The sequence below is a fragment of the Haliotis asinina genome, chromosome 3, assembly GCF_037392515.1.
Source record: "Haliotis asinina isolate JCU_RB_2024 chromosome 3, JCU_Hal_asi_v2, whole genome shotgun sequence".
In the NCBI taxonomy this organism is placed as follows: Eukaryota; Metazoa; Mollusca; class Gastropoda; order Lepetellida; family Haliotidae; genus Haliotis; species Haliotis asinina.
This window is the reverse complement of record NC_090282.1, coordinates 15,102,623-15,126,111: the sequence shown is the minus strand read 5'-3', so window position 1 is coordinate 15,126,111 and position 23,489 is coordinate 15,102,623. Positions and strand designations below refer to the sequence as shown.

The 23,489-nt window shown below is 37.2% G+C and overlaps 1 protein-coding gene across 2 annotated transcripts; it reads left to right on the top strand.

The window, feature by feature from the left end:
* The first annotated feature begins 8,899 nt into the window (after nt 1-8,899).
* Nucleotides 8,900-22,928, top strand: LOC137277539 (translocating chain-associated membrane protein 1-like 1). 2 transcript variants are annotated; one of them, XR_010956622.1, is made up of 14 exons: nt 8,900-9,117; nt 10,982-11,039; nt 11,510-11,628; nt 12,315-12,431; nt 13,746-13,804; nt 14,058-14,088; nt 14,264-14,317; nt 14,826-14,896; nt 15,306-15,416; nt 15,804-15,875; nt 16,088-16,159; nt 18,511-18,647; nt 19,290-20,154; nt 20,215-22,928. XR_010956622.1 is itself a non-coding variant. In XM_067809320.1 (13 exons), exons 1-13 carry the CDS (start codon nt 8,992-8,994, stop codon nt 19,388-19,390), a joined length of 1,128 nt encoding a protein of 375 aa, XP_067665421.1. In that variant the 5' UTR covers nt 8,900-8,991; the 3' UTR covers nt 19,391-22,928. The 2 variants fall into 2 exon arrangements, 1 of the variants encoding a protein (XP_067665421.1); XM_067809320.1 differs by having other exon boundaries at nt 19,290-22,928.
* Nucleotides 22,929-23,489: the final 561 nt, after the last annotated feature.

Sequence of the window (23,489 nt, the reverse complement as noted above, 5' to 3'; positions counted from 1 at the left end):
ACAGGATAATATAGCAGTGCACAACATGCAACTGCATAAAATAAAAAGTGTTTGAAAAAATGACCAAATATTAACATGTGGCAAAGCTTTGCATGCAATTTGATGTCACATATTGCTCATGGTATGTACATTTTGTGTATGAGGCACACTTGATTATTCTCTTGCCTCTGAATGTTATGAAAAATGTTAATTTCAACCTAAACTGCGACCGTGTTGTGGGTGTGCTGGAGACTGGAATGGCCCGAAACTTTTTGGTGTCCAGCACAACACAATTGCATCCGTATGGACGTGTTTTCAACACAATGGGAACACCAGAGACTGGCCTCGGACCGGCCCTCCATCAGGGACTTCATGACAATTTTGCTCCAACAAGACCGACAGCATTCTCTTCCCACAGAGGATGGACTTAGCTCCAATATGGTGGCCCCCATGGAGTTGGTTCACCAACGTGCAAAGGAAAGAGTCGGTATTTCATGTTTAACTGAAAATCAGAAACTGGCAATAGAGAGTGCAGGGAACAATCGCCATGATGTGTTTGCAGAATCAAAAACAGGTAGTGGCAAGTTTTCCCGATGCATTTGAAAATTACTGAGATCTTGCGAATGATCACTCTTGAAATAACATCTCTGATTGCACAACTAAATCTGAATACCTCCAATCCAGAGTCTTGAACACTTGCACCATGAAAGGGCCATACTAGAACAGACGTTACATAGGAACATATGACGGGAGTAACCTCTGTGGGAAGAGAATGCACTGACAGGTATGTGTAGTGCAGTCAGCAAATCTCCTGCTGAAGTGTGGAGGAAGTTTCCTGGTATGCCTGGACTCCTGTGCATACATATCCAGTGAGCTGCATGACAAGCCATGCATTAATCTTCTTGTTAAATAAACAAGTTGCTAAAATAACCTGAAATATACATTAACATTCTTTGTCAGATAATCTGATGGTTACAAGGGACGTACGTGATCATTATCATGTAAGTGAAAGATAGGTTTCTATCTCAATTCTAAGTTCAAAGACAATAAAACATAAAATCACCTTGCATAAGTGGCTAGCATCATTTCCCTCAAAGCCAGCTGCCTAACAGACTTTAGGGAACAGATTTTTGAGCATGTTACTACACAGTTTCTCTTGAGATAACTGCATCCTATTGTCTTCGCTTGGTACCAAGGCATGTCTGTAAAATGGACCTTCTGATGGTACACTTTCCAGATAAAATCATAGATGAAACATCTGTTATCAGGTTGCACATATTGATGAACTTTCCAATCATGTCAATGGAATAGCTTTCGCTAATGAAGCCTCATGAGCTCCATGTCTAAAACAGTAGGCATATTAACCGATACACCTCAGAAACCATGAATGTAACTAACACATATCCTGTGAGAAAAAGACCATAGAGAAAAACACTGGCCAGACTAAAATGGGAATAAATAAGGTATCCCTTTGCAGAGAAGCCTGTCCAAAATCAGAACAGTATTTTGGATACTACAGCATTAAACAATATTCCCAAAAGACTGTGTATATTCCAAAATAAACCTTAGAAATACTTAGTTAATATACATCATAAAGAGTTGTCTCCCCTGAAAGGAAGTTTCAAAGTAAGGGTTCTACCTAAAGTTCATTCAAGACAGTCTTCACTTACACAAAGTTGTGTGTGTCTCTTTGCTTTTAAATCGATAACTCCCAAAGGAAAACTTGATAAAAGGGAGGCGACTCTTGAATTGCTCTTATCCTACATTAGATATTTCAGCATTTCAGTCGTATGAAAACAACACCAAATTCAAATCCAACCTTGATTAGTTCAACAACACAAACAACGTTGCAGGGATTAAATCATCTAATATTTCACACAAATGTTTTCCACAAATATGGCAGTGTCCCCAAATGCTAAAGAACAATACTGATAACATTGTTCTTGAAAATAAGGTCAAGGTCACCCAAACTGACTGGTGTCTGCATTATAAATCTGGGTAAAAGTGGCCAAAGTGTTGTGGTGACCTTGAAAATAAGGACAAGGTCACCAAAACTGACTACTGTCTGCATAACCCCCAATGTGGGCTGTCACCAAATTTGAAGTTGCTGGGTTCAGGTTCAAGGTTACCAAAACTGACTGGTGTCTGTATAATCCCCCAATGGTGGTTGTCACCAATTTTGAAGATGTTGGGTACAACAGTTCATGAGATATCATGTTAACAAAAATATGAAAAGTGGCCAAAATGTTGTGGTGACCTTGAAAATAGGGTCAAGGTCACCATAAATGACTGGTGTCTGCGTAATCCCCCATTGTAGGTTGTCAAGATATTGGGTACAATCGTTCATGAGTTATCACGTTAACAAGAATCAGGATGTATGTATGTATGTTCAAATAGACATACAGACATTGCTGAATACATCATCCCCCTGCTCCGCAATGCGGCAGGGAAAAATTTAAAAAGTTAGAGTGACTCAATGCAACATTGCATCAAATCGACTACTAAGCTCTTTACCAGAATATAAAAATGATTTAAAAGCGAACCCCATAAACTTATGTCCCTTAGAGCGTTCTTTACGAATATCCTATGCACCTGTGTGATTGAAACCAGTTTGGCAACACCAACAACACTGCATGCGACAGCTTTTGATGTACAGAACATTTGTTTACATTCCATATAATTATGGCAGTTGTCCTCTGTTTGGAAGCTTCTCACTTTGAAGTTCAGTGGTCAATTTCAGGCAAGTCATAAGGGATAACAAGTCTTTTATTGCACATAGGAAGCTAAAGTGAGAGTATATGCCCCACTATATACAAAAGACAAAAGTCTGAAGATCCTTAGCACAAACATAATTTCGTCAATTCTGACTGATCTCACACTGCTGAAGTGATCATCATGAGAATAACTTTAGAGACTACACTTTGTGTATAACGATGTTGCTAAGCTATGACATCACTGAGCTATGACGTCACTAAGCTATGACGTCACAGTACACAGGGCTCAGAGCACTGCATAGAGTGTGCCTTTAAAGTAAAATTTGAGCTCATTAATATACAAAGTCAGGTTCTACTTTATACAAAGTGCAAACTGAGTTCATTAATATACAACTTATAACTAATTTCAATGCATACAGGTAGACAAAGTCAGGTTCTGGTTTATGCTGAACAGTTTCATGAAGTAATTTTATTCTATTTTTGTTTTTTCATCACTGACTGACACTATTTTGCAAAATGGGAATATCGTAAAGTTTCATGTTTTGTTCCCAGCACATCTTTCTACATGTCCACTTAGTGGAACACAGCGACAGGAAGGCTCCCAAATTTGCTGTTTGTGAACTCTCACTCCTGAACGCAGGGTATTTCCTGTCTTTCCAAGATACCCCTCGCCGCATTCACTGCACTTTGACATATAAAAGATTTGAAGATACCCATGTCATATTTTCTTGCACTTTGAAGATTTGGCAAAATATAACAATGTAGGCCAAATTGTTGTTAGAAATGTGGAACAATGTGACTTTAACCATCACATCTCATCATCACTGATTCCGGCAACCCTGACTAGTTCAACAACGTAAACAACAATGCTGGGATTTAATCACTGTATCTCATCATTATTAGGACCTGCCATCCTGACAACATAGTTCAAAACACTGGTTGACCCAACTCAAATAGACCTCAAATAGACCTCTCGAAGTGGTTGACCCAACTCATATGGACCTCTCAAACATCACTTGCCTAATAACGGTTTTAGTACCTACACCAAAATAAAGAAGTTGACTATCCATAGAACTTGTTTTTTGATTCTCCAAGGTCCTTGGTCAAAGTAAACAGTCACTCACAAAGAAGTCAAATGAACCAAATAACATCCTTAAAGAGTACCAGGAGATCAAATCTGGGGCTACCCATGAGGACATTTTGAAAACTTCAATCTTATTAACTCTTAAAGAGTTAGCAATATAAAGTGGGGCAACCAGTTAGTTATCAAACCAATAACTCGGGACCCCTACTGTCTAACCCAGAGAGCAGCTATTCCACACAACAAACACACGTTGTTTCACCCATTTATTTGTAAATTAATCTCAGTTACAAATACCTTATTTTAAACAGCAGTCAGATTATCCTTCTGACATTACAGTCACAAAATCCACTGTTCTCACAACAATCCAAATTGGAAAAAGCCTAATCAACCAACCAAATACGGCCAATCCACGCCGCAGTGCTCCGACGGGGAATCCCCCACCGACAGCTGTGCCGCCATGACGTCACAGCATGCAAACACTCCTGTGACGTCACAAATAACACCGCCACTGAGATTCTCTCTATAAAAAGCCACACGTGCCTCACGTATCTCCATCTGATGAGTACACTTTGTACGAAACGCGTAACCAAGATACACCTCAGCTGATCAGGCCCTGTGTAGTCACACATTTTGCTTCAACTGAACCAAATAACAGTCAAACTGAACTATGGTCATGGTGCAATTCAAATACAAATTATCCATTGCATCTGAACAACTGAACAGTGAGCGAGTGCATGAGTGAATGAAATTTTACACCTTTTTAGCAATATTTCAGCAATATCATGGCAGGTATCAACAGAAATGGGCTTCACACGTTATACTGAGGGGGGGAATTGAACCAAGATCTTCAGAATGACAAGTAAATGCTTTAACAACTAAGCCACCTCAACTAAAAGTCAGTTCTTGTTTTGATTGTGAGGACAGTTTTGGATGTGAAGGAAATAGCCAGGGGCAATTATGTCACAATAGACCCGTGATGGTCCCGGGGTAGATTAGGCCTTCAGCAACCCATACTTGCCATAAAAGACGACTATGTTTGACGTAAGAGGCGACCAACGGGATCAGGTGGTCAAGCTTGCTGACTTGATTGACACATGTCATCGGTTCCCAGTTGTGCAGATCGATGTTCAAGTTGTTGATCACTGGATTGTCTGGTCCAGACTTGATTATTTACAGACTGCCACCATATAGCTGGAATATTGCTGAGTGCGGCATAAAACTAAACTCACTCACTCACTCACTATGTCAAAATAGAGGTTTGCTGTAACATTTGCATGTCTGTAACTGACATTACAGAGAGCTGTAGTCTATAACCTTCTTATTGAAACTTTACAGATTCAGGTCCCTAAAACATTCCTAACTATTATCAATGTCTAAATATGCACATTTTCATCAATATACTGTTTAGGACATAGAAGATTTATTTTTTAAAACATAATGACACAGCAATCAAAACATCACTGTACGGGCTTAGAAATTTAGGTTCTTCAAGAACAGGAGAGAATTGTTTACATTTTCTGTTCGTTTCCAATTTTTACCAAAATCAAAGAATTAAGAAATAGTTCAGAATGTCAGTCAATTTATTAGACTCAGGCTAGCAAACAACTATGAACTTCAAAGACTGTATTAATTGGATAATGATTGGATCTGCATGAGTATATTGTTTAAAACCTTCCTGGAATCAAATTATTGTGTTCCATTGTTGAGTGATTAAGAAGGACCTAATTGTCTATTTCTATTACTTGAAGAGTCATAAAACCTAAGCTTTGCCTACAGCCTTCCTTTTTATAGGCATTTATGGCATACTTGACAGATTTACTGTCACTTGTAAATAATGAGCAGAAAATTCAATGGCGATGGCTGGAGGCACGGATATTTTGGTGTTCAACTTAGGCCACGCCCCTTTGTGGTATACATATTGATGCACATATAAGGACATCTGCATTCATAGGTATTCTGATCAATGGATTATAGTCTGCTGACTTCTATGGCTGATTCATTGAACTGCATTTCATCCTGTTTGACAACACAGGTAATAACAGATACATCATTCTTTTTTCGCATGGATATTGGTTTTTTTTCTCCCTTTAGGCAATTACATACTTTGAAGACTAAATGCAAAGATTAGTCTTTGGTCAGTTGAATACAAAATGCTATTTAGGAAGTGGTCATATGGTATATTTTACTTTTCTTATATTTGGGATTACGTGCCTGATTCTGAGAGTGTGGATTCGAATCTCAGCTGGGATTTCTACCAAAAATACTAGAATATGTATTTTGCTGAGAAAGCGTAATCCCAAATATACAATATGCTACATATGACCATTTCAAAATGGCATATTGTACATTCATACTTTTTTGCTGTGGGAGATGAAGAGGACTCAGATATAACATACATTGGTCATCGGTCATATAAAGTAGAACCTGACTTTGTATATTAATGAGCTCAAATTTTACTTTAAAGGCACACTCTATGCAGTGCTCTGAGCCCTGTGTACTGTGACGTCATAGCTTAGTGACGTCATAGCTCAGTGATGTCATAGCTTAGCAACATCGTTATACACAAAGTGTAGTGTATGGTCATTTGTTCATTTATCTCTAATCACCTATCATAATTTGTATTTGAGGTTCACTTCTTCTGTACTCTACTCTGAATTTTAATTGTTAATGAGTTGTAACATGTGTAAACCATTTTCATAAATTGGCCAAAGTGGTATTGCAAAGGTATTAGATAAAATGACAGTGAAAGTATGTTTGTATTGTCAGCATATCTAAAACAATTCTTTCTCCTGACAAGACAAAATCACAAGGTTTGCCTTGCAAACATACTGATGCACTTCTGAACATTAACATTCACTGTTTGGGGACACAAGATATTTAAACCTGATAGGATTTGGGAGGGGCACACCACTAATATTTTCCCGTCATCTGTTTGAATAGCCCTCTTCTGCCTCAATGATCCAGTTAGCTTCCTTCTTAGAAAGAAATACATGCTGATACATGTGAAAGACTGTTTAGCTTGAGTTGGTCTTACTATCTATAAATAATTTCCCTACAGAATGTGGATTATTGTATGTTTGTGCTGTCGGCATATCTAGAAAAAACTTTTTCCTGACAAGACAAAATCATAAGGTTTGCCTCGCAGACATACTGATACACTTCTGAACATTAACATTCACTGTTTGGGGACACAAGATATTTCAACCTGATAGGATTTGTTTTGGCTCACCTCTAAAAGTATTTGTGGTGAATGTGTGCTTTGAGAATGGAACATCTCAATAAGAGAGAATGTCTTGGCTTTTATAATTCTATATCTCTGGGCTGCTCCTGGAGGACAATTTTGATTTTGAATTGTTTTCACACTGTTTTCTTGATTATCCCAAGGTGAAATCACCATTACACTGAGTGCATTGTCAAAGTACATTCATCGCAAAGACAGCCTAAAATCTGTAACCTCTTCATCAGTCCCCAGGGATTATGAAAGGCATGGGCCATGGGCCATTTTGCACCTAAAATGAAAATTGGCCCATTAAAATTTTGAAGTTTACCATTGATACAAGGGCAGTGGCCCATTTTAAATTCTGAAAATGGCCTATTGTGAACGTTCTCTTTCCCAATCTCTGGTCCCCTCTGATTAGAACAATGAAAGATACACGATAAAAAATAAGAAGCTGTATTTGAAGTATTTTAGTAAGCAAATCTTGTTACTGTTTTTGTGAACTAGTGATTCATGTGCATAATGACAAATTGTGAACTGTGAATGGCAAGCCTACAGCTCCGTGTCACGAGAAGCTGGTATACTAATCATTCATAATGACAGCAGCCATGAGAAATAGCTACCCTACCTATGAAAATCTTTTTCAACATGTATACATGTCAGACACAAGGTAAAAATCACATAGACAGTTAAGTGGCATCATCAACAAATATGTACTGATTATTCTAAACAAAGACCTCAATCTTATTATATTTTTCACTATGGGTGCTTTACACTGTATTTTCAGACAAATTTGGGTGCTAGTAGTTCACTTAAAACATTGTGTGAAAAATGGACAGCAGAACAAAGAACCAATGCTGTCCACAACTGTACACTATCAAAATGTGAGACAAACTGAAACATGTTAATTTTACATTAATGATGACTGCCTACTGGATTGTCTAGTCCAGACTTGATTATTTACACACATCACCATATATCTGGAATATTGCTGAGTGTGGCTTTAAACAATTTGTTAAATATCAAACCAAAAGCCAACTGACAACACATCTGAAGTAAAGCCTTCTGCCTCATCGACATGGTATATCAATGGATACTTGAAACAATAGAGTCCATGACATATATATTAATTTTGACCTTTTTTCACTACTAACATCACATAAATTCTACATACATAAGGTGCATAGGGATCAAAATATGGTTTGTGCCTATCCAAACATCTTCCAAGCATCTCTGATATGCTCTCTCTGCGGTTTTGTTTACTTTGCTTTCTGTGATAGACACAGTACACTCTTAGACAGACTTACAGGTGAGTTATCTGTCAAAGATCCCTTGTCTTCTACACAAAACATTTTGCCAACAATCTGGCAAGACAGGCGAATCAACAACTACTTCTGGAACAATTTGCTCCTTGTAAAATAAGGTTCATTTTTAAAGTTCCCCAGTGATGTTTTTGCGCTCTTTACTGAAACATGTTTATTTCATACACATTTATCTATTTCTTACTTAACCTAAATGTAACTCATAAAGAAGTATTTATGGAAGCAGATAAACAAAATCGCAATTTAATGGGCAACACGTGTCCGACATTTTCAAGGGTAATATTTTCCCGTCATCTGTTTGAATAACCCTCTTCTGTCCCAATGAACCAATCAGCTTCCTTCTTAGAAAGAAATACATGCCGGTACCATCCAAAGTATATAAGTGTTCTTTGGAAAAAAACCGAACTTGTATGTCGGTTATTTGTGTTCTCACATGAAACGTACAGTCTCTTCTGACGAAGATTATTTTTGTCTCACTGTTTATCAGTGGATGTGTGACTAGAACCACGCATTTCTTTTCTCACAGTGCCACGCCTACTTACACGTCAGCCAATAGAATTTGCTGTTCCATCACTCTTGTCTCACGAGATCAGAACGAGAACGTCACACACCACTTCCTTTCTCTGCGTGCCCCGTGTGTAAGCCACATCACCGGTTGACAGACTCGAAGTGAAAATGGCTCCTAGACGTTCCAAGAGCAGCAAGAACCCACCAATTCTAAGCCATGAATTTTTCATCCAAAATCATGCTGATATTGTGTCCTGTGTTGCTATGGTCTTCGTCATCGGTCTCATGTTTCAGGTTTGTATAAAACCGATCGGATGCTATTGCATGTGCAGCAAGTTGCATTTCGAAAGTACCATAGATATCCATATGTTTTCCCGGGGCTCTAAATAGTTCATCAAATTTACATGTGTTTTGCATATTATACAAGTATTCATACATTAATGTTCGACATGTTCGTAGCCATACATCCCTGTGTTTGTGCATCCTGAACGTACTTAATTTATTTAACAGCTGTTTGCAGTCGTGTCACATGAAAATTGAAAGACCTGTAGTTTTAGAGGTGGCGTCTTCTACTTATAAAACTATCTTGTGAAAGGGATGCTAAGAGCACACGATTTTAACTTTAAGGGATGTATATTTGCCAAAAGCAATGAATGAAATGTGGGCTTTTCATCATTTTATTCTTGTAGTAGCTTATCAAAATAAAGTAAGTGTAGGTGGAGCAGGCTAGTCCCATATGGCTGAACTAATGTCACTGATTAAAGGATGCTTTGTTAATTATAGGTACATATGTTACTTAAGGTGTATATATAATAAGACCTTGTACACCTTTCTACCATGTTCATATTTATGGAAAAATGATTAATTTTTATAAAGGAAGTAAATGATCCATTTCACAGCTTTTTGCTGTTGTCTCAATGAAAAAGTGTGTACTATTATTAAAAAGCGACAGAATTGCACATCTAAGCCAAAATTAGGAGGTATGCGTAGTGTTGTATATCATCAGGTAACATACATAACTTTGATCGCTCATTTTGAATGGGAATTCTTGAGATACGTAACAATAATTTAAGGTACATGCAGCTTTGATCTTCTGACGACACCACTTTTGTTTGTTTTGACTTTGTGTTGGGTTACCAAACATAAGTTGTAGCACATAACTACGTTTTAACCCTAGATCAATAATGTAACTTTATCAGTTCAAATAAGAAAAAAACGGTATTAATCTCACATGTTCTAAATTGACAGTACAGCTGTCATCTGTTTACCTTGCTGTCACTTTCAACAGATCTTGGCAGATATATGAGACTGATTTTGAAGTGGTGCCTTTTGCTGTTTACAGATATATGGCATTTATATTTTATATTTATATTTCATGATTTTCATGGAAATAATTCAAACTTAGTCTGAGAAAACATCAAGAAACTGTCAGGTGATATGTTTTTTCAAATATGTGGGGGCTGTGGTCAGGAGGGATATGTCATCTTCTGATGACTCTTGTTTTATAATTACAACATGGGCATGTTGTACCCACCCTACTTGTCTCTGTGATGTCCACATTAAATACATTTTTGTTTTGGGTTGTGCATCATGTTTTTCGGTGCCTCTGTCATGATGAGTCTGAAGAATAAGTCCCTGCGTAATACTTTTAAACAAGTTGAATATTTGTGACTTTTCATTGTTTTTAAGACTTAAAATAAGCGTTTCATGGAAAAAAGTACCATAAAAATAGTTGAATTTGACACATGAGACAATCATCTTGTTTACGCGACACGCCAGCCAATCATATGGTCGAACTTGTGTGGCGTAGCTTTCTGGGTCAAATTGTTGACAGTGAGAGGGCAACCATAATTGTGAAAAGCAATAAAACTACCTGGATTTTGGTATTGTTTGACATAAATAAACAATTTTAGAGTTAAGAGATGAAGGTTAATATTACTTTGAAAATCCTGCAGCAGTTCTCAAGTGATTGAACTTATGGACCCGGACAAAAATACCATAAAATTAGTTGGGACTGCTGTAAATCTGTTCTAGTTGAATATTACTTTGAAAATTGCGCACCAGTTCATAAGTGATCAAACTTCCATGATGCGGGAATACTGTATTAAGCAGTTTGTGAAGAAATGTCAACCATATTAAATATTTGTTTTCTCTTCAGGCAACATCACCGGTAGCTTCACTGTTTGTTGCCATGCAGCACAACGTAACGCAAAATGGTGAGTTATTTCATGAGAGCAAGTATAAATTTAGCATACATGGGATTACTATGTAAATTGTGTCATTTTGATTTGCCTGTTAAACTTTTAATCCTACACTAACCCATTGCCAAAGGACACTGAAAATCACACGCTTAAATAATACTTCTCTATCCATGGCATGAAGATAACTGCTGTATATTGCAGAATTAGGGCATTATTTGGTCACTTTGCCTTCAGGCAGGTTGATGTCACCACATGTCAGTGTTTGTTTAAGTGTTTCAAGAAGTGAGTTCAGTTGTACACCACACTAGAACACTTTCAGATATGTACTATTCTCCTGCACAATGGATTTTTTTCTTATTTCCACATGCATATGCAATATTTTCAACAAGGAGAGGTCATGTAGGTAGGGACTCTACAATTGTGTAAAAGTAAGATAATAGACACCGTTTACTATTGATTAATGAATAAATGGCTTTTCTTTACAGACACAGACGATTCTGAATTCTCCCTGTATACATACGGAACCAAGGACATGTTTGCTGTGTTTTTTTACTTCCTCATCTGCATTGTCATCCATGCCGTGATCCAGGAATACATCCTTGATGTAAGAAGCCACGTTGGTCTGGTTACCATATATTGATACACATAAGACTCGATTAAGAGCCTGTCATGAGCTGGCATAATGCTCTTTCATTGATAATTATCAAATTTATAAACTAGTATGAATTTACATAAGTACAATATAAACATCAGGAAGTTATCTTGTTCCTTAATGGTTGTTTTTGGAAGCTGAATTTAGGTATTTTGTGTTATTTCATGGCTACAAAACTCCTTAAAGGGAGTAGCTGAAAAGGGAGTCTTTTCATGATTTCATAATATTTCTATGTTATCATTAATTATGAATAGATTATTCACAACGGATCTCTCATTATCATGTTGACTGCCTCTTGCAAGTATACTCATAGCATAAGTTCTGGTTGAATTTGCTTCTGCAAGTTATCTCGTAGCTACATCAGTGGTGTGTGGAAGTAAGTTTCACATGTCTGGTAAAATAGACAACAAATAGAACAAATATCTCATGGCATTCTTTGTCACCATCATGAGACAGTTGTTTTTGTGCCTGATTTGCCAACACGTGACACTTGTTTTGAAATACCACCAATGTAGCTACAAGATAGCTCATAGTGCAAAGTGGGACAGACATTGACACTCCGATATACTCATCGTATACTCGCTTGTTATGTTTTTTGCCACATGATGATGTTGAGTTTCAAATTTTATGTTTGACAGAAAATGAATCGCAAAATGCATCTGTCAAAAGTAAAGCACAGCCTGTTTAACGAGTCCGGTCAGCTATTGTCATTCTACCTGGTGTCAGCAGTTTGGGGAGCAGACATTATACTGAGAGTGAGTCAAGAGTTTTCAGTCAGTTTTTAAGTTTTATTTACTTGTGCTGTTAAATGTTTCTGATGCAAGATATAATGCATGTTGCTTTCTGTAATTTCCATGATTTCCTAACATCTCTAAAGTTGTTTATGTTGATATCATGGTATTTGTATTTGTCCTGCTAGTGTCAGCTAGTGTTAATTGCCACTATTCTCGTATATCTGTTGTACAGTCTAAGATGCTTCGGTGAAAGATCAAAGGCGCCGACAATACTTTATCAGATGATAATGTGCACTTTTTGCATTACATCACAACATGTTGATGTCACTGCGCCATTCCAGTCTCCCCCCTCGCAATCAAACTTTTTTGCATTACGTCACAATGTAACCAACGTCACGATGGATGTCAGTTGCCATCGCCTCGTACAGCCTCCCACTGTAAACTGCTGCGTCGCATCCCGCTTCTTGGTTTGCAGTTGCATCACACAGCTAACATCAGTGTGGAAACATTACGTTTATGTTTTCCGACAGATACATAGTCTCATAGTTGGACTCAAAATCTTACAGAGGCACGGTAATGTTGGCAATATTTACATTCCCACAATGCAATCGTGGAATGTCACTTGACTTGTCAGCTTCCTCTGAATGTACTGATCTAAACTTTCGTTGGTAGTAGAAATGAGGCGGTCATATTGCCTTGTATGGTTCAAGAGAATCATGGATGTAATTAAAATGATCTAGAGAAGATATTTAACCTGAACATAAACCATCACCAAAATCTTCATCATTTGTTTTTCTAGTAACCTTTGTCTTAACATAGGGGGCTGACACAGCACGCCAGTTAGCCCTGTGAGAGGATTCTTAGTTTAGGTCACAGACACCGTCCTTTGGTTTCTGCCATAGATGAATCGAAATTAGACTTAGAAGTTATTGAATATACAGCATCTTAGAAGACGTCCTCGTGCTTTAACGTTATAATAGTTCAGGGTGAAAGTGTGCTTTATTACACTATACATGGTGGTAGAGCGAACCATATTTCTTAATTAAAGATTTCCTCCTTGTGATGAAGCCTTGTCTTACGTTCATCATACGACACAATCAGCGATTGGATAGGGTGCTTTTGTTCAAGAAGAATTACAAAGTCATGTGTTTTTTATTACTTCCTGCAGAACTTTTTTTTATATATCTTTGGGGATGGTAGGATCACATTTTCAAGAAAACCAGTCTTTGCCTTGATGTATGGACTGACACGTGGACTGTGTTGTTTAACATGTTTAAATATGCTTTATGCAAAGTACAAAATGCACAACATATAATTTAATTGTTTTTGTTCCAGGAAAGTTATGTGACAAATATAAACCAATTATGGGAGGAGTATCCACATTCACAACTACCGTAAGTAACACTTGATGTCTGGTGGCTGGTGAATCATTTCATATGTCGAACAGAAATAACTAATTATGTGATATAAAGGTTGATTGTTCACAGGCATTTGGAATGATTGAGCTTAAAAAAACCTGGATTATTCAGAACTTTTTAGAAAACTGCTAATTATCACAGACCCCAAAAATATAATTGATAATGATTATTCTTGATCATTATTATGCTTATCGGTCCACTGTTTTCATGGTATATTTTCTTATTCCAGATTCATCGTGAAATTTTATTTCATCATTCAAGTAAGTTATTTTTTGTGTCGATATGATATGACCTCTTGGAAACGACTTAATGTGAGGTTTGAATCAGTTTGTTTATTCTGATATTCATCACACATTGCATTAATTTATCTGGAGACTTCCACATTCTTTATTCATTATAAAGTTTTGACGAAACACTTTGATATGTCATTTTCAGATTTCCTACTGGTTACATTGCTACCCAGAGCTTTACTTCCAAAAGACAAAGAAGGTATGTTTGTTATTTTTCCCAAGAATTTGTTTGATTAACCAAAACATTGCAATGCAGTATTTTGCTGTACGTTCCCACTGAAATGTTTACTGAAGATCTGCATGTACTGTCAGTGTTGATCACTAGTAAATACAGCTCTGCATTTAGAAACTGCCATTGTGTTCTCATGGTTACAGGGGAGAAAATCTACATTAGAGTTGTTTTGTCAGTCAATTTCAAAGGGAAACGTAAATGAATTTGTGTATAGACTTCAAGTTAAACATTTTGCACAATATCAAAGTTTGTAATAGTCTTCATTCAGTTATAAGTATTGCTCAGCCTGAATCATTGGACAATGGAATGAAACAGTTACTTCCCTATCCATCATGTGTCCTACTGTTATGTTAATACAGAAATTGTTTTCTCTGGACATAGTTGGTATGAATCACAGACAGTTTAACCAACTCTGACATATTGTCAACTCTCCTTCCTGGATATGTTTAGCATCCAAATTGTGTCTGTGTTTCAGGATGAGATGGGTGCGCGTATCCAGTACGCCACTATGTACTTGATCTTCATCACTGTGGCCTATGTGCTCAAGTAAGTCTCAAATAGTGTCCTGTGAGGGTGGTGTGGTAGTCTTCTGGTTTGAGCTTGTCATGCTGAAGCCCCGGGTTTTCATGTTGTTTTACATGTGTGTGTATGGAGTAATGATTACTTATGTTAGGTTTTCTAAATGACATGGGCGATGGGGTAGCCTTGTGGTTACAGAGTTTACTCATCATTCGATTCCGCACATGGGTAGAAGGTATGACACCAAAGCAAACTCACTCTCTCACTTAGTCCTGGAAATGATTCTCAGGTAGGAGAGTATGTTACTGTCTGCATTGTTAACATCTTTGGCCTTTTCACCTGTGACCAACTGAACTTGTAGTACAAATTTATCATAATTCCCTGTCATACCATTTTTTGTGTTTTTAGGAGCCTAATATTCTTGTCTATTCTACAGCTTCAGCCGAGTGGCACTGTGCATGCTGGTCCTACACTACATTGTGGAGTTTGTTTTCCATGTGGCACGTCTCCTCTACTTTGCTGAGAAAACAGAATTCGCTAACACTGGGTATGTTTATCGTTTGATGTTGTAAAACTCGACACCCATCATAAAGAGAGTCTGTTCTGGTACGACAGGAAACAACTAAACCCTAAAAATTAAATAATATTCAGACCAACTATGAGAAAGTTTTGGGCATGGCAAAGATCCATTATAAATCATATATAATTCCAAAGCAAGGGGTCCATCCAGATTTCTATCACACTCTGTAGAAAGCAATACATAGAACCTCTAAAACAGTTTAAACAGTTTTTTCCTTGTATGCTGCTAGTATTAATATGATAATTGAGAGAGTGTCAAAGCTTGTCAAGTTTGATGATGTCATCTTGATGTCCACATGCAAAAAGCCTCCCATGTTCTGTTCCAAAGATGAGATCAGATTTTGTTTTGTTTCAGATTCATGATATTTAACGTTTTGTTTGTGCTGGTACGACTTGGTTCCATAACTTTGGCTGTTCTCACTTTCTGGTAAGTCCACTGTTCCTAAGCCATGGTGTCCACACCCCATCAGCACTGGTTATAAAGGCTGGTTGTTTTATTGCATCAGCATTGCAAATTGTTTTAACGAGTTTCTTCTCTGAAAGTAAACCAATGAAGTGGTTATTAATGAAAACATTAAGCAGGCTTATTGTTTAGTTACCCAATGTTGATACCCCAGTGTTTATTTGTTGTGTTTTCAGGTACGGCCTGGAGCAGAGTAGCCAAGACACTCTGGATCCTGCAAATGGAAACTTTAATACTAAAATAATCAGGTATGTTATGATCAACTTACTGTATGCCAACATTTGTAGGTAGTCTTTGTGGGTTTGCGTTCTCACTGATGTTACCCTATGGGGCTTTATAGGAGATGACTGTAACATAAAAACCTGGGCAAGGTTGTTCAAAACTCAGTTAACTCTTAACCGAGTGTTAAATCCTTAACCTTCTGATAGGTAACCGAATGTTTAAAGAACACTGCACAGTCCATGTTTACCAGTTATTCACTAGTGTCATTTTTATCTTTAACGTTTTGGTTCAACTCATGTTTTAAGTTCTTTCAATACCATAATGCAGTAGTTTGTTTACTTCGGTCAATGTCAGTAATGGAGGCAACAAACGACAAATCACCTCCTGTAAACCTATAATCAAGAATGAAAAGAAGTAGGACTTTTTCGTTGAAAGATTACACTCTTGTAAAAAATCTCTTGACAGTACTAAGTCATATTATGGACGTTGCAGTAGTTTCACAGTTTATAAGAAAAGATGACAGTGTACTACTTGAGAAGCAGGTAATAGTGATTCAGATGACCCTATCCAATACGTTAGTTAGTTCTTATGTTCCCACATTCTCCTGTTTGTGTAAATGGATTTTGACTAATTTTGCATCATCATTATTAACAGTAACCGCAACATCTTCAAATGTAATGGAAGTACTGAAAATAATGTTACGTGTTAGTTGAGGTGATGGCATGTTTTGTTCACTTTTTTATACGTCAGGAAAAACAATGTTGGCTTGATAGTTTGTATCTCACCTTATTTCCATTAATTGTATAAAATGTGGTTTGCTACAGTGAATTTGTCAATTTCTTATTGAAATATTATTCAAACAAAGAAAACCTTTGAGGGAATAAAAAGGGCATGCCCTATATCCATGTTTGATATGATGTTGAACAAGGCTGAATGTAGATGCTGAAAGTTTAGTTTCATACAATAATGTCTGAACGATGCGCAACATCTACATCTTAATACTGAGAGTGAAATGGGAATAATAGGGCGATTGTGTTTGCTCTTGTTCAGTCGACCTTCACCTCGAAGGAATTACCTAATATGTGCAACAATGTTGACACATGACATCACTACTGATGACCGATTTCTTACAAAATGGTGGCTTTGGTGACATTACTGACAATGGCACACAGGTTTCGGGGAGGAATCTTTCTGTGATTCAGGGATTGTATGTGCATGTGCATGTGCATAAATATGAGATGTACCTGATTTATTAAAATCATTCTGACTACCTATGTATTGCTATCCTGCATGTTTAGCATTACTATTAGACCCCGTATGTACGGATTGGAATATCATAAGAACTGTTGACTAGATTCTTTTCATATTTGGTATCTAGGTTTATCACACTAAACGAAAGTTCACTATCTGATTATCCTAGAATGTTTGAATCATAAACGCTGTAAACTTTCTCTTGTTTTTGGTTCTTAACAGCACCATGAACACAGCGTTCAGTTAAATGACACCATCTTGCCAGTGTAAACAACCCGGTTAAATCTTTAGCAGCAGTGCATAGGTGTGTTAACTTTAGAGGCAAGATAACAGCGGGTTAAAAACAACCAGGTTTTTAACAACCGGGTCCTGGTGGTGGTAGTATGTTCCACTTGTACCCCACATGTTGATTCACTCTTATGTTTGTCAGTATAAGACATGCTATGACTTAATTAAGATTCACAAAATGTTTGAATATCAAAGTCATGGATTGTTTCTTTCCACAATGAGCTCTATTCTGCGACACAGTATTGTCCATGTTGAACCCATTCTCATTATCACCAGGGTTTACGTTCCGATAAGTCTCCACTATACCCTGGACGCATCTACAATAATTTTACTACCTCCCTTTGCTGGCTTCCGCATTCTCACAGAAGCCAATCAGCTAGGTCGCCCTTTCAACGGAACTTGCCAGTGTCAACAAAGGTAGCGGTCGCAACTGCAAAGGTTTGCTCGCAGTGTGACTCAGATTTGGCGGAAATCATATAGACAAATTTTTAGGTCCAAAACTTGAAAAAAAATATATGCAAGAACACCTACTTCTTCTTTCAGAGAACCTGTGCAGGGTTTGTGTTGCCGAGTTTAGATAATTTAAAAAGCGGAAGTGAGTTGTGATTGGCTCGCTCAACTTCCTAGAGTAGACACCCGATTGGATAAAAAAAGCCAGCCAAGGGAGATATTAAATTTATCGGGCAGAGCCGTAGATGCGAGCTCACTGAATGTTAAGGAAGTATGAAATGTGTGAGACACTGCAAGGCATTTTCGTGGGCTATTTGTTTGCAGACAACTTATTGTTTTTGATTGTGACAATGAATGTTGCAATTGTCATGTTATATGGTGTGTTTAGGATCAACTGTCTGGCAGCCGTGTGCATCCTGCAGGCCTGGATGATGTGGAACTTTATCACTTTCCATCTGCGTAAGCTGCGAGAGAAGAGTGCTGCCGCCAAGAAGACAAGATCACCAAGCAAGAAGAAGGTTAAAGGTACTGTAATGTTACAATAACTGAATGTTCTCAGGTGTGCAATGGAAGTTTGTAAGAGTGATCCTACTGAAAGGACCCAGAAAATGTTTGGGATAAAAGTTGTAAAGGTCAACTGAAAAACAAGTAGATGGTATGTCATCATATGCTTCATGTTTTGTTAATCCTGACTTTATAACTGCTTGCTTGGTTGGCTAACTTGGATTGTCAGTGTGGATATTCACAAAGGTAACTGGGGTAGTGGAGTGGCCCTAGCATTCAATCATTACGCCGAAGGATCAGGTTCGATTCCCCACATGGGTCCTGTGTATACCCCGTTTCTTGTGTCTCCTGTAGTGACATAGCTGGAATAATGGTAAAAGTGGTGTAAAACCATGCAGTAAATAAGAAGTTCTCGTCCATAATGTTGTATATTTCAGTTTTGAAAAACAGCTTGTGATCTTTGACCATGACACAAAGTCACTTTAGAATTGTGTAAAGTGGTACTCATGAAACTATTTCACAATCAGATTGGTCTATAAATGTTTTTTTATTAAGCTAATTTGGTATCTGAAAATAATATCTTTGAAACATTACATGATTTAAGTCACGTAATTTCAGTCAAGTTCTTCATATTTCAAGATATTTGCTTTCTATCTTTTTCAGCTCTTGATGAGGATTTCAGTGCCCTGCCTGAGGTGGACCAGAATAATGCCACAGAAAATGGATCAGTGCGCAACCGCTCCAAGTCTAAGAAAGGACAGTAATTGACTGATGTGCTGTGTTGTTGATAATTGGTCAACAAGTCTGCTCGTTTCTTCATTTTACCTTGGTTAACCTTGTAAGATGTAAGCTATCTGAAGCCTAGATTCCTTCTGTTGTTACAGAACCGTCTCATTCTAACTCTTGACCAGTTATCAGTGACACTATAGTCAGTGATTGACGGTATTTTATTTTATAATGGTGGAGATTTCATTGTGTCTAAATGTTAATCTGCAAAGTGGTTTTGGGTGAATGATTCCATCTGTTCTGTATTGTAAGCACAAAACATTGGCCTCATCTGGTGTGCGTGGTACAGGTAGATTCACAGAGGATTCTCATCACAGTGTATTTGTGCACTTGCTTTAAGTGATTGGCTGCCATCTTTATGATAGTATACTCACAACATTCAAAGCTCAAGTAAGTTGTCCTGCACCAACAACGTGGAACATCTTGTAGAAACTTCTACCATTTCCATGACAAGTTCAGTGATCATTTCAAAACTCAGCTGAATTGGTAGTTCCAATCACATTTAATGTATCCCCTCCTCTAGCTCAAGTTGTATGGTTTGTGTGCTGATTCCATTTGAAGGCCAGGCGATTATTGTATTTCTCTGTTATAGATGCCCTGACTTGTTTTATAAATAAAATTAAGAAATAAAAAAATGGAGACATTTTCTTTTATCTTTTGCAGAACACACAAAAATGTAAGTAGATTTTTCAATGAAAGGGAAGCAACTCTTCTGTTATCGTCACATGCCGTCTACAGAAGTGTAAAGTTCTTTGGATGTAATTCAACTGAATTAGGTCTAATACACTTTTATTCATAGTAGGAAAACGGCATCTAGTCAAAACAGGTTGCAGTTGGTTCATTTTGTGTGGTTTTCATTTGTTTTGCATAAAGCTGACAAAGTGCTTTAGCCAAATGTTAGCAGAATGGCTTTCCAAATTAGGAAACAGCTCACAAGAACCTCACTGTGTCAGATAGTGATTTGCCTTTGAATTTTTATTGAATGTTTATTGTTTTTCCTTTTTCCATCCTGTCAATTTGGTCCAAAGAATCTATTGTGAATATAAATATATGGTACGGCCTTCTTGTCTCTGTTCCGCACAGGAATTAATTACTACATATACACTGGCAGAAAATGAGTGTTAAATCAAACTACTAGTATCAACACAATGGATGGACTTGCTAACTGATGTCTGCTTGTCATGATGTCAGTTGGCATATTTCTCATTACAGAGATCTGATGTAGTCAACTTGATTAATTTGAAACTCGATATATGATATTTGAGTAAGTCCTGCACAGGTAGCACCTGTCAAGCTTTGTGCCCATACTTTCAGTGATTTATTCAAATCTGGTTTTCATTGTTTCTTATAATTGTGTACGGAGTCTATAGCAGCACTTCAGGTCTTAACATGTATGTGTGAGAGTGTCCATTGAAGAAATACCAGATCTTTTGAATGATCTCCCACCCCCATGCATAAATACAATTCATTTAATAATTTTTCTGTTGAAAAATAGTACTAGCAATATAGACAAATATTTGTATCCTCGACACCCAGTGTTGTGTTTTCCATACATCCTTTGGAAAGAGTGCATGGCCCTTGTCCAGAGATACTAGAAATCTACCTGTTTTTGACAGATCCTTCTTGTTACAGGATTTTTGTCTTTTGTCAAAGTAAACTGTCAACAAGTTTCAGTACCCAGAGAAAACTGAGCATGTTTGTGTTTTGCACAGTTCATGACAGTCTGATTAGTTATTTTCCAGAGGTTTTATATGTGTTCATTATCCAACCTTGTTCAATCGCTGGAATCTTGTTTTGGACATTTGGGGGGCAAATGAAAGTTAACAAATTATGGTCTGTTATACCTCAAAATAATGTGAATTACTAAAACTGACCTTAGGCTGTTTAAGGGACCTCGGTGAACTGATGCATATTCTCACGTGACGAACCCATACTGTAACATGGCAACTCAGCATTGTATTTCTGAATGCTTATCAGCTCCATAAATGTGCTGTGTTATGTGCCACTATTCATGTTATGACATCTATGATGTATGTAAATATGGCACCAATACATTATATTCCTGGATATTTTGCCATAACACACGAGATAAGTTGTTGTCATATTTCTATTATACAGACTGTTCATTGTTTCATGGAAATATGATTTATTGTTGAGAGTTGTAGGTCTACAGCTATTGAAGATTTAGAGAAACGATTTCATTCAGTTAGTTGTACAGCTATATTTTCCCAATTCTAACAGCTATCTTGGATGTTTGTTTGAATGAATTTCATGTTCAATAAGAAGACACTTATGTTAATATACAAGGATATTTACTTCACTGCAGCAGATGTATTTTGATATTGTTTTATATGACATGATATCTAGTCTTTAGTTTTTGTCAATCATATGTCATTTTTGAGATGTACAATAATTTTGTAACAAGAACCATGATTCACTTCCATTACATTAAGTTGTGATCATCATGAGACGTTTGAATGATTGTAGATGGCGTTCTCTTTGCATTCAAACAGCAGTAGAGCCAAGTGGTCAGCATGCTAGAAGTTCTGACTTTTTGGATAAGGTATATTATTGTCTTGATGCTTCATTGAGTGATTCTACTGAATGGTTTGTGGATGGTCTTTGAGACTGGGGAATGTATTAGATACTGGATTCTGATTTCATGAAGCATCTTGTGAAAAAAAATCTTGATTCCATGTCAAGATAATTGGCCGGATAAATGTTATTTCTTGTTTTATGGCCATCACAAGCCTTAATTTTGTTTAAAAACAACTTGTTATAATTGAAAATTGCTTTTTGTATTTTTGTTAAAATCTGTATTTAGAATTACTTGGTTAACATAAATCTGAATTCTGAAGGCATTTTTAAAACCGTTATAACAAAGAAACTGTAAAATAAAGAATGAACCGTTTTATGCATTGACCTGTTTTACAGCTGGTTTTAGATGCTAAGTTCAGTGGGGTCTCCTTGTTTAGGCATGTACGTGATGCGTCTATCACTTCCCTAAATGTATTTTCATCAGTTTATAATACATCAAGATTCATCTTGGCAACTTCTTTGTCATACAGACTTATTTTTGACATGATTATCCTCAACATTGTAAATAATTTCAGGATCATTAAGCAGGAGATATTATTAGGTTGTAGGATGATATTTGTATGTACATGTATAGCAACCGACTTGCATGAAACTCTTGTACACATCCTCTCGAATCTTGGGCATATTCTTTTATATATTTTGGCGATATGAACTATTGTTCTCAGTGAGAACTAAGTTTGATACCATGTAACTCAGTCTTAAGAAATCATTTGATTTAGATATGAAAAAGTCCATGGTGTGAGGGTGTGTCCAGGACAAACCTTTTCTGAATGGGCTGTGGGTTACTTTTTGTCCTGCCTTGTGTTAGTTCCAGTGGCGCCCTTCCTCTGCTGCTGTACATCTGCTGCCATCGCCCATGCAGTCCTGTGTGAATTTTGTACAATATAAAGTTGAACATTAAACCTGACATTAAATTTCGCTGTCTGTGTTTGTATTGCCTATACTGGATGGTAAATGTACCTTACTGTATGCCAAGTTATAGCTCTACAGTAAATGCAGAAAACAAAGTTAGAATATGTCAGGCAGGGTTTGTCACTTTCCTCCCAAATCAAGCAGATTACCTGACAGATGCAAGTAGTGTTTATTTTGCTTGTTTGTTGTTATATGTTCACTGCACTATTTAAGTTACATGACAGTGATCTGGACAGAATCAAGTCTGGTCCAGACAATCCAGTGATTGACATCATGAGCAGTGATGTACACAGTTGTCATCCCATGACATGCTGCCAACCAATACAAACATGGGTTGCAAAAGAAATAAATGTTCTAACCTGGGTACTTCAGGTCACTATGATCCCTATCTGTGAGAGGGCTGGAATCATTTGGGTGAAATTTACCTTGGTGGAGAGTTGGTGAAAGCCATGGTGAAATGCTCTAACTTTTGCTGTGTTCATTTAATCATCCATTTACATCTCTCCTAACTCTCAGAGATGTTCCAAATCCAGCACATTCCAGACCACAGTCTGTTTGTTAGAACAC